General features: G+C 45.4%; 1 protein-coding gene across 2 annotated transcripts in view; it reads right to left on the bottom strand.

Annotated features, from left to right (window-relative positions):
* The window catches only part of kif26ba (kinesin family member 26Ba), a 354,883-nt gene that overhangs the window by 132,819 nt on the left and 209,263 nt on the right, over nt 1-12,801 (bottom strand). For both annotated transcript variants that reach the window (XM_073050455.1, XM_073050454.1), the window contains one exon: nt 9,818-10,004. In XM_073050455.1, coding sequence (XP_072906556.1) covers nt 9,818-10,004 — 187 coding nt within the window. The remainder of the gene's footprint in view (nt 1-9,817; nt 10,005-12,801) is intronic.

Below are 12,801 nucleotides of genomic sequence, written 5' to 3'. Positions count from 1 at the left end.
AAGTGGGAGAGATGCGTTTTGAGAGCAGAGTTGATGGTGGAGGAAGGGAAGCCCCTTTCTTTAAAAAAGGAAGACATCTCCTTCGTCCTGGAATGAAAAGCCTCATCCTGAGAGCAGATGCAGCGGAGACAGAGGAATTGCGAGAAGGGGATGGCATTTTTGCAAGAGACAGGGTGGAAATAGAAAACGGTGGAAACGGTACTGGCCTGAAGGGTCTCGGCACTAAATGTCATCTTCTTAATTCTTCTCCATAGATGGTACTTGACCTGCTGAGTTCCTCCATCATTGTGCGCGTGTTGCTCAAGATTTCCAGCATCTGGAGGACATCCTGTGTTTAGTGGAAACACGCGGTCTTGATGATGGTGTGGATCTGTGCAATGTAGCTCATTGAGGTTGACTAAGAACCCCGATTGAAAACAGCTTGGTTTGGTTTCACATAGTTACCAAGGGCAGAGAAGTCAGCGGCTACGAAATAGAGCTAGTGAAGGACACCAATATTATCAAGAGGCATCCAAGACCCAAAGGACATGAGTACTCTAGAATAATTAATTTCCTGTCCTGCTGCTCTTTGCCATTCATCGGGCCTCTCAGTATAAAACACAGCAAAGCATTCATCAGCCAAGCCTGTCCAACATCAGGTCTTGCTTCCCTAGGAGGAGTATTTGGAATACTTGTTCAGTCTTGGTTCCTCTGCTATAGTAAGGATGCCATTAAGTTGGTAAGAGTGCAGGAAAGATTTGAGGATGTTACCAGGATTTGTGGGTCAGGGAGAGAGGGTGAGCAGGTTGGCACTGTATTCACAGAGCTAAGGAGAATACTGGGGCCTCCAACAGTCAGGTTTGACCATGGATGTTGCATCTTAGCTGTCTAGATACACAAGCCAGGGCACTACAATATGGAGCAAGCTGTTGCCCATGTAGCAAACTCCCCCTCTCCATGCATCTGATGAACCCAAAGGAACGGAAGAGACTGACGCAGTTTGGCACCAGCAGCAATACAGGAGTTACCAATCGGCATTGAGCTCCATATAGGACTGCCTTACAAGACTCCACTCCAGATTTTTCCCTCGGGGTTTACTCCTGAAGCCTTCCCCAGGAGCGGGTACAGCCACAAGGCAGCGGAGGTTTGAGATCATTTTTCCGTCACCTAGATAATTTGCCAGTCACTGCTGACAAACTCCATCTGCCTGAAGCAACTGGTTTAAAGGCACCAGTAGCCTGCCTTTGCCCCTTCTCCTGTCGGTAGAAACGGTTTCGCCAGGCTTAGTAGCTAAGCCACACGTGAAAGTCGGGAGCTGGACTTGGTTGTCAGAGGCTATTTGAGGCGCACGCCTCTGGGAGCATTTAATAGGTAGTGTGAGCTTGTCCCCACTACCACTCCCGGCTACAACAACCTTAAGGAGAATAAGGAGTGATGTTATAGAGGTATATAAAATCAAAAGGGCAGCGATAGGGTCATTTTCCACGGGTTGGAGAATCAAGAACTAGGGGGCATGTTTAAAGTTGAGAGAAGAGAGAATGAATCGGAATTTGAGGGCAACCTTTTCATCAGTATATGACAAGAGCCGCCGGAGAATGTGGTTGAGGCAGGTACGTGGACTGGAACCAATGTCCTAGGGGCAGCGTTTGCTACTGCTGTTCAGGAGGCTTTAAACTAATGTGGCAGGGGGATGGGAACAAGTGCAGAGAGACAGAGGGGTGTAAAATGAGGGTAGAAGCAAAAAGTAGTAAGGTGAAAAGTAAAAGTGGCAGGCAGGTAAATCCAGGGCAAATAGCAAAAAGAGCCACTTTTCAACATAATTGTATAAGGGCTAAGAGTGTTGTTAAAAACAAGCCTGAAGGCTTTGTGTGTCAATGCGAAGAGCATTCGTAACAAGGTGGATGAATTGAATGTGCAGATAGTTATTAATGAATATGATATAGTTGGGATCACAGAGACATGGCTCCAGGGTGACCAAGGATGGGAGCTCAACATCCAGGGATATTCAATATTCAGGAGGGATAGACAGGAAAGAAAAGGAGGTGGGGTAGCATTGATGGTTAGAGAGGAGATTAACACAATAGAAAGGAAGGACATTAGCCTGGAGGATGTGGAATCGATATGGGGAGAGCTGCATAACATTAAGGGGCAGAAAACACTGGTGGGAGTTGTGTACAGGCCACCTAACAGTAGTAGTGAGGTTGGGGATGGCATTAAACAGGAAATTAGAAATGCGTGCAATAAAGGAACAGTAGTTAAAATGGGTGACTTCAATCTACATATAGATTGGGTGAACCAAATTGGTAAGGGTGCTGAGGAAGAGGATTTCTTGGAATATATGCGGGATGGTTTTCTGAACCAACATGTCGTGGAACCAACTAGGGAGCAGGCCATTCTAGATTGGGTATTGAGCAATGAGGAAGAGTTAGTTAGCAATCTTGTCATGCGAGGCCCCTTGGGTAAGAGTGACCATAATATGGGGGAATTCTTCATTAAGATGGAGAGTGACATAGTTAATTCAGAAACAAAGGCTCTGAACTTAAAGAAGGGTAAGTTTGAAGGTATGAGACGTGAATTAGCTAAGATAGACTGGCAAATGATACTTAAAGGGTTGACGGTGGATATGCAATGGCAAGCATTTAAAGATCGCATGGATGAACTACAACAATTGATCATCCCAGTTTGGCAAAAGAATAAACCAGGGAAGGTAGTGCACTGTGGCTGACAAGGGAAATTAGGGATAGTATCAAGTCCAAAGAAGAAACATATAAATTAGCAAAAAAAAAAGCGGCACACCTGAGGACTGGGAGAAATTCAGAGACCAGCAGAGGAGGACAAAGGGCTTAATTAGGAAAGGGAAAAAAGATTATGAGAGAAAGCTGGCAGGGAACATAAAAACTGACTGTAAAAGCTTTTATAGATACGTGAAAAGAAAAAGATTGGTCAAGACAAATGTAGGTCCTTTACTGTCAGAAACAGATGAATTGATCATAGGGAACAAAGACATGGCAGACCAATTGAATAACTACTTTGGTTCTGTCTTCACTAAGGAGGACATAAATAATCTTCCGGAAATAGTAAGGGACTGAGGGTCTAATGAGATGGAGGAACTGAGGGAAATACATGTTAGTAGGGAAGTGGTGTTAGGTAAATTGAAGGGATTAAAAGCAGATAAATCCCCAGGGCCAGATGGTCTGCATCCCAGAATGCTTAAGGAAGTAGCCCAAGAAATAGTGGATGCTTTAGTGATAATTTTTCAAAACTCCTTAGATTCTGGATTAGTTCCTGAGGATTGGAGGGTGGCTAATGTAACTCCACTTTTTAAAAAAGGAGAGAGAAACCGGGGAATTATAGACCGGTTAGTCTGACATCAGTAGTGGGGAAAATGCTAGAGTCGGTTATCAAAGATGTGATAACAGCACATTTGGAAAGAGGTGAAATCATCGGACAAAGTCAGCATGGATTTGTGAAAGGAAAATCATGTCTGACGAATCTTATAGAATTTTTTGAAGATGTAACTAGTAGAGTGGATAGGGGAGAGCCAGTGGATGTGGTATATTTAGATTTTCCAAAGGCTTTTGACAAGGTCCCACACGGGAGATTAGTGTGCAAACTTAAAGCACACGGTATTGGGGGTATGGTATTGATGTGGATAGAGAATTGGTTGGCAGACAGGAAGCAAAGAGTGGGAGTAAACGGGACCTTTTCAGAACGGCAGGCAGTGACTAGTGGGGTACCGCAAGGCTCAGTGCTGGCATTCATAGCCCAGGCTTTCTCCTCCTCAGCCGCATGCACCAAGGGTCAGGCTTCACCAGTTCTTGGCCGGAATCAGCTGATACAACAGGGTTGGAATCAATGTTCTTCCTGGAGTGTTTGACTCGCACCAGCCAAACTCTACCAGGGATTCATTTGCATTATCAACCAGCACAAGATGAGGATGTGCTGTGGCAGCCCGCAAGAGTCATCACACATTCAGTGCCAGCGTAGCACGCCCGCAACGCAGAACACAAGCAACAAAACAGCAACAGCAAAACAACGCAAACACGAGGAAATCTGCAGATGCTGGAAATTCAAACAACAACACACACAAAATGCTGGTGGAACGCAGCAGGCCAGGCAGCATCTATAGGAAGAAGCACGGTCGACGTTTCAGGCCGTCCTGACGAAGGGTCTCGGCCGAAAACGTCGACAGTGCTTCTTCCTGAAGATGCTGCCTGGCCTGCTGCGTTCCCACCAGCATTTTGTGTGTGTGTGTTGCTTTAACAGCAGAACAAGCCCCAGTCCTCCTTCCCATCTCCTCACACACCCACGCAGTGTATCCTCTAATCCCAGGGACTTGTGGCCAATGAGTTCCTGTACATTCTGGAAGGATCACAGAGATCACAAACTACGATCGATCAGGCCTGTGGCGGACAATGGACTCCTCTCAACCCCATGCTTTGGATCTTCAAACAATATTATTTAAGCCCGGTTTAGGCAGCTTTGAATCAGACACGAGGTCGCTGTTGAAACCCTTCATTCAGACCATATGAAGCTGAACATGGGTAATGCAGGGCAACCCAACTGCACAGTGATGTATGGACAGTTAAAATACTATCAATCAGGTCGCTTGACACAGACGAATTAGCAAAAAAATGTACTGCTTCCACATGATTAACCTCCTGCCTAGGAGGTAATTGCGTCTGCCCGACTGCCTTCTCCCTGTCGATAGACACTGTGTAAATCCTGTGCCTTTTATGTGCCTGTACGGAGCGGAGGAAGTGTATTGTGTGAGAGTGAGAATGAACTCGCTGCGCTCTCTGCAGCTGACAGCACAGCTGATTTCCTTGTGCAAATAGCCCATTTGGTGTTCTAGTGCGTCAGCATCCGCCCCAGGGCTCAGGGTTGTGCATTCTGTTACAAGGCAGGCTTGTGTCTACATGCCGTTGGTGGAAGGGCCCAATAGCTGTTGGGGTTTCCCAGGAGCGCCACGTCCTGAACCTCTCCTTCTTTACTCAGATCAGTTGCACTGTGCTGCTCAACTACGGGCAGCATCGCAGGCCAGCCTGCCTTCACTACACACCAACGCGGAGAGGGAGCGGGTGAGGAAGAGAGAGAGAGAGAGAGAGAGAGAGAGAGAGAGAGAGAGAGACAGAGAGACAGAGATGGGCAGAGATAGAGACAGACAGAAAAAAATAAACACGAGGAAACCTGCAGATGCTGGAAATTCAAGCAACACACACAAAATGCTGGTGGAACGCAGCAGGCCAGGCAGCGTCTATAGGAAGAAGCAATGTTGACATTTCGGGCCGAGACCCTTCGTCAGGACTAACAGAAAAAAATAAGACAGCAAGAGAGGGAAAGATGGTGAGAGAGAGAAAAACAGAAATGGCGAGATAGCAAAAGAGAAAGAGACACCAACAATGTGAGAGAAAGGGAGAGCAAAACACAGAGACACAAGGAGAAACAGACAGAGCCACACAGAGAACAAGACAAAGATAGAGAGACATAAAGTGCAGTACAGAGACAGCTTTTTAAATATAGGGCTTGTGTTCATAACCACTGACAATAAATTCTTTGAGGAAAAGAAACAAAAATTTGCACTGATTTTGATCTAACTGGTGTATCTCAAAGCCTTTCATCACTGGAATATCTCAAAGCTCTTTATAACTACGCGATAACCAAAGTGCAGCAGTGTGGGAAATAAAGCAGTCCGATTGCTCACAGTTTCGAACGAGCAAGTGAGCTGTTTCTAAGTGTTATTTGGGAGATTAAGAATTGGGCAGGATAACACTTCTGCTCTACGTTGAAATGCTGCCAATGTTCCGGTGACGTCCAACTGGATGAAAAGTCGTGGTCAAGTTCAGACTATGAGGACAGCAGCAGAGTGCTTCCTCAGCACCTCACTGAAACACCGGCCCAGATCACTGTTCTTTAGCAGCACTCCAACCCCAGACCTTTGGACTCAGAGGTTAATGTGCTGCCAGGTAAACCACAGACTAGAAACGAGGTGGCAGCATCAAGTGATCAGACCAACAGATAATGCTCTGGAGTTCCGTCCTATCCAGTAGTGAGTGGGGATCGATGATTCTTGGGACTCTCCCAGATCAGCACTGACGGAGCCCATCATGAATATCACTGTAAAAGCTGACACGTCCACTCGGATGGCCCATTGCTACTTCCTCCCAAGCTCCTCACCATCACAGAAACAGACTTTGATTCTCTTTAGGTGCGGACAAAAAGAAAACAGCTGGAGCAGTGGATAGAGAACGTCCCATCTGCAGCCATGTCTACATTTATAGATCCCTCAAAGCTGCTGTGCAAGTCGGTAAGGGTGTTTAAGAAGGCGTATGGTGTATTGGCATTCATAAGTCAGGGGATTGAGTTCAAGAGCCACAAGGTAATGTTGCAACTCTATAAAACCCTGTTTAGACCATACTTGGGAGTGTTGTGTTCAGCTCTGGTCACATCACTATAGGAAGGATGTGAAAGATTTAGACAGGCACATAGCTGAAAGAAAATAAGAGGGTAATGTGGAAGGGAAGGGTGAGATTGAGCCTGGAGCAGGTTAAATGGTCAGAACACATCGTGGCCTGAAAGACCTGCCCTCTGCTCTACAGGTCTATGCTCTATGTCCTGAGGTCCAGGCAACTGGACTGACAATAAGACATCTCAGATACTCCAGGCTGTGGCATTCAATGCCATGTTTCAACAACATTTAAGAGGCACTTAGACAGGTACACAAATGTGCAAGTTTGAGGTGCTGCACTTTGGGAGGACAAAAGTCAGAAGAAATTATACATTAAGGACCCTGCAAAGCTCTGATGTACAGAGGGATCTTGGGGTACAAGTCCATAGCTCACTGAGACTAGCAGAACAAATGAATGGGGTTGTAATGAAGACAACAGGACATGCTGGCCTTCCTTGGTCAGGGCAATGAGTATAAACGTTGCAAAATCGTGTTGCAGCTGTATAAAACTTTGGTTAGGCCACATTTTGAGAAACGTGCACAGCTCTGGTTGTCACACTATAGGAAGGATGTGTAGAGGGTGGGGAAGAGGTTCACCGGAGGTTGCCTGGATTAAAGATTATTAGCTATAAGAAGAGGTTAATATCAGAAGTTTGAAGGGAGAGCTGACGGAAACATTTCAAATTACGAGAGGCATCGATAGAACAGATGGTCAAAGTCTTTTTCTCTCAGTGGAAATACTAAAGGGCATAGTTTTAAGGTGGGAGGCAGAAATTTTAAAGGAGATTTATGAGGCAAGATTTTTTTAAAAGACAAAGGTAGGTGTCTGGAGCACAGGGGAAGAGGTGGAAGCAGATACAAGAGGGTGAAGAAGTGCTTAAACAAGCACATGAACAGGGAGGGGATGGAGGAAAACAGACAGGTACAGGCAAATGGGATTAGCATGAATTAGCAGAGAGATTATGGGCCAAATGGCCTGTTTCTGTGCTGCACTGTTCATGTTCTATGAATGAGGGGAGTTGGGGGGGGGGAGTTGTACAATTTAAAAGTCGTGTCCCAGAGGGCACTGTCTTATCTACACGGGATTCCCCACACTGACTGTAATGTACTCTTTGTCGAACCATGTGTTAATTCTGAAGGCCCAAGTCATGGCCTTTGAATCTAATTTGTGTCAGGAAGTAATAACTGGACACAGCAACACATTGATGATGTCACCATGTCTACAGGTTACATTGGGGGAAGACAATCCCATGTTAGGGTGAATCAGCACAGGAGCTGCCCTACTCCAGTTTCCTAATTCCACATGAACTGGTGGCAAACACCCTTACATGCAAGATATTTTGCCTTAAAAAAAAGCACCAATAGGTCCAATTTGTCCAAATAGTCAACAGTGTTATGGTGATCTGGAATACACTCTGAAAAGAAAACAGAATGAATCACACTTAATAGGCGATTTGAAATAGAGATGGTGTACACTTAAAGGGAAAATGACTTGCAAGGTTATGGGGAGAGTGCCAGCATCTGGCCATTTCATAATTAATCAAAGTGAACAAACTATTAATTAGTGGTTTGGATGGGGACTTCCAGTCAAAGATCCTCCTTTCCCCTTTCCAACAAAAGTACTCGATGAAATATGAAATTTCCTTTAAAGTTCCCCAAGTATTATCTGCTGGTCCCAGGACAACACTCTGTAATTCCCAGAGTAATTGGGTTGCTGCACAAAGGACCAGCTGCCACCTGCGGTGTTGTGAATGTCACCCACTGATCTCTCTCTCTCTCTCTCTGATTTTCCCACCATTTGCACTCGGATTGTTGGTGCTATTTTACCATCTCGCTGATGAATTTTCCACCGTGCAGTGAGGTTGCCACACTAAAGATCTCCCATGTTTCATCCCCCAGGTCTGGGCTAATTCAGCATTCAAGGGAGTGGGGACCAGTCCCCTTTCACTGGAGAATCTAGAATCCTGCAGATCTCAACAAAGACAAGGCAGGTTGGGTTCAACAAGGATGTCCCCTGATCCAGTTCTTGGCTGCATCAAGGGTCGCACGCCAATGGTTACCATCAGCGTGCCCACTGCCTACTGAACTAGCCAGGAAGAAGGTAGCAAAATAAAACAGGTTCTGAGGTGATGGTTGAAGTTGCATTAAATTGCTCTCCTATTGACTCTAATCCCTCAACAGAAAACCGAGGATGCAATGCTGAGGCTTTAGAAGGCATCGGTCAGACCACACTTGGAATATAGTGAGTAGTTTTGGGCCCCTTATCTTAGAAAAGATGCACAGGCACTGGAGAAAGTTCACAGGAGGTTCATGAGGATGAGACCAGGAGTGAAGAGGTTAATGTATGAGGAGGAGTATTTGATGGTTCTGGGCCTGTACTCACTGGGGTTTAGAGGAATGGGGTTGGGGGGGGGGGTGGAAGAACTCATTGAAATCTATTGAACATTGAAAGGTCTGGATAGAATGGGTATGGAGAGGATATTTCCTATTGTGGGTGAGTCTAGGACCAGAGGGCATAGCCACAGAATAGAGAACGTCCCTTTACAAAAGAGATGAGGAGGAATTTCTTTAGCCAGAGGTTGGTGAATTTGTGGAATTCATTGCCACAGGTGGCTGTGAAGGCCAAGTCATTGGGTATATTTAAAGTGGAAGTTGATAAGTTCTTAGTTAGTCAGGATGTCAAAGGTCATGGGGAGAAGGCCGGAGAATGGAGTTGAGAGGGATAATAAGGTAGCCATGATGGAATGGTGGAGCAGACATGATGGGCTGAATGGCCTAAATCTGCTCCTATGTCTAACATGTATTTTATGTTCACAACATATATCTTAAAACAAAAATGCACCAGTTCCTGAAGAGAAGAGCCAGAAACAACAATAAACAGTAGAAATAAATACAGAAACAATGTGAGCTAATTACAGAAGTGTTATTCAGAATACAGCGCAGAACAACTTGTACAGTCAAAGCCCTCATTCTTCTGCCTGGTAACACAAATAGATCATGTCTCAGTAATTTCTCCCCTGTGAACTGAACGTTGTGTTAGAAAGACTCTTATCATTCTCCTGGATTCCCAGTTCCAAGTGGAAATAATCCAGATCATGGACGATTGAAGGTATGAGATCACGCCTCCAATCATTGCACCCTCACTTCCCCATTGGTTGCCCACCACATCCATCCTCCCATAACCAATCAAAAGTAGACAAGCTATTAACTAGTGCAATGAAAGGGACATCCAATCAAAGAGCCTCTTTACCCTTCTCCAACATCGACCTGTGAACAAAAGTACCTAATGAAATATCACAATTTTGTTCTGAAGTTCCCCAGGTATTATCTCCTGGTCCCAGAAGTATATAATTCCCGGAGTCAACTGGCAAGCTGGCTTCCAGCGCTTACCTTGCCAATCCCGGGATTGTCTTTCACCTTGCTGATGGCCCGAAGCAGACACGGTGGCGCTGGGGGTGAGGACGTCTGCAGGATGCCACTGAAGTTGGTTGGGAAGGGAAGGGGCTCAGACACATTTGGGGCAGGAGACCGGTGGTGCTTCTTCTTCTTGGAAGACAGGTTGAGCTTCTGGGCGGCTCTGGAGAAACAAAAGAGCAGGTGTTGGACAAAGGAGATGGGGCACAAATGGATGCTGCACTGATCTCAGGCCCTCACCCCCGCACACAATGTTCAGCTGAACTGCAGTGTGAAAGCCAAGAGGTTGCTTCTCAACTTCTGCCCCTGGCTCTCTTCCAGGATGGGTAAAATTAGATGGGTTTAAAACATTGGGCAAATCACAACAGATTTCGCCCAAGGTCCAACACCTCCAGTAGCACCAAGCAAGCATACAAACATTACGAAATAGGTGCAGGAGTCAGCCATCTGACCCTTCAAACCTTTTCCGCCATTCAATAAGATCATGGCTGATCTGGCTGTGGACGTCCACTCATTTCCCTATAACCCTCACTCCCCTACTATGCAAAACTCTACCTAACCTTGTCTTAAATGTATTTAATAAGGTGTCCTCTACTGCTTCCCAGAGCAGAGAGTACCATATTTACTGCTCTCTGGGAAAAGCAGTTTCTCCTCATATTTATCCTAAATCCATTCCCCTTAATCTTGAGGCCATGTTCCCTAGTTCTAATCTCACCTACCATTGAAAACAACTTTCCTGCCTCTATCTTAGCTATCCCTTTCATAACTTCCATTCTTTCATTATGTGTCATATTGTAGGACGTAGTTGATCACGATCTTTCCATGAACCATCAATGTTCTTGGTAAATTACAGTAGTGGTTTGTCATTGTCTTCTTCTGGGCAGTGTCTTTACAAGACGGGTGATCCCAGCCATTATCAATACTCTTCAGAGACTGTCTGACTGGTGTCAGGACTTGTGATATGCACCATTTGCTCATACAACCATCCACCAGCTGCTCCCATGGCTTCACATGACCCTGATAGTGGGGCTAAACAGGTGCTGGACCTTGTGCAAGAGTAACCTACAGGCTAGCAGAGGGAAGGAGCAGTTTACACCTCCCTTGATAGAGGCATATCTCCACCTCACCACCCAATTCATAACTGTATATGTTTCTTTATTTTATTTATTATTTGACTTTATTTCTTACATCCTTCACATACACAAGGAGTAAAATTCTTTACATTACATTTCTGTCTAAATGTGCAATGTGCAATTTATAGTAATTTATGATAAACAGTATCTATTAAGATCACCTCTCATTTTTCTGAATTCCAGTGAGTACAGTGTTAGGGAACTCACTCACTTCTCAGATGCTAACCCCCTCATCTCTGGAATCAACCTGGTGAACCTCTTCTACACGGTCTCCAAAGCCAGCATGTCTTTTTTCAAGTGAGGAGACTAGAACTGAGTGCAGCAGTCCAGGTGTGGCCTCGCCATTATCCTGAACAGTTGCAGCATCACCTCCCTGCTCTTAAATTCAATCCCGGTAGCAATGAAGCCTAACATTCCATTGTCTTCTTGATAACCTGCTGCAAGCCAACCATTTGCGATTCATACAGAAGCACTCCCAGGTCTCGCTGCGCAACAGCATGCTGCAATCTTTCACCATTTAAGCAATAATCTGATCTTCTAATTTCCTTCCAGAGTGGAAAACAGATATCCCCCATTTGAAAGCAGCAATGCAAGAGGGACACAAATTAACAACCTTGCACTCAAAATACTACAACTTTTCAAATGGGCATCTAAAGGGATTTCTCAATATCTGGAGGAGCAAGTGAAGGACCTTTTCCTGATGCTCTAAGTTAACTCAATTTTAACGGAATCCTGTGATCAGGAGTTACTTCAGGAGCAGGTGACACCGTGCTGGATGCTATCCTGGCTTCAAGCCTAAGCCAAATGGTCACCCTCGTCCGTGAAGTCATGCTCTGCTAAACTTACTTCATACCCTGTGGGGGTCCGGTTTTATGTTCTTTAGATGGTGTGGTGGATCCGGGTGTGTTTCTAGTCCAGGTATTGGAGGTGTACAGCACAGAAACAGACCATTCAGCTGTGACACGTATCCATGCTAAACCATCAGGCCTGCATCCGTCAATTCCTTCCCTACTCAAGTACTTATCCAACCTGATGTCTGGATTACTGTTATTTCTGCAACTATGTCCCAACTGGCAATAAACCCAAGAGATTCAGCAGATGCTGGAAACTGTACACAAGACACTCAAAAGACCGGAGGAACTCAGCAAGTAAGGCAGCAGCTATGGAGGAGAATAAACATATCATCACCCTGATTGTGCTGCACAGCCTACGGCATCTATTAAAACTGGCTCCAAAATATATTTAGTTGTGCATTTGTGCTGTGATGTATAACGCAGGCGACCATGGTCTTGCCATGACCATGATCATTCTCGGCAATTTTTTTTAGGGAAGTGGTTTGCCACTGCCTTCTTCTGGACAGTGTCTTTACAAGACGGGTGACCCCAGCCATTATTGATCTTCTTCAGAGATTGTGTGCCTGGCGTCAGCGGGCACAGAGCCAGGACTTGTGATGTGCCCCAGCTGCTCCGATGGCTTCTCATGACCCTGATCGTGGGGGCTAAGCAGGTGCTACACCTTGCCCAAGGGTGACCTGCGGGTTAGCGGAGTGAAGGAGCGCCTTACACCTCCTTTGACAGAGATGTAATTCCACTCCGACTCCTTACATTTTGTTGCAGCTATGCTGTTCTGGTTAGAACATTTATTCCTGCAGAGAATGGGTTACCAAGGGTAAAACCTTATCCCTCAATGTCCCAGAATCTCCATTCTTTGAGCCCCCAGCTCTAGGTATTCACAACTCTGAGTATGCGCAGTCCTTGAGAATAGAACGTTCCAATGAAATAACTAAATTCCTTTCTCCTTTGCATTTGACTATGAAAACAATACAAG

Source organism: Hemitrygon akajei, chromosome 7 (assembly GCF_048418815.1).
Source record: "Hemitrygon akajei chromosome 7, sHemAka1.3, whole genome shotgun sequence".
Classification (NCBI taxonomy): Eukaryota; Metazoa; Chordata; class Chondrichthyes; order Myliobatiformes; family Dasyatidae; genus Hemitrygon; species Hemitrygon akajei.
The sequence above is the reverse complement of the archived record's forward strand: the minus strand, read 5'-3'. Positions and strand labels throughout refer to the sequence as shown.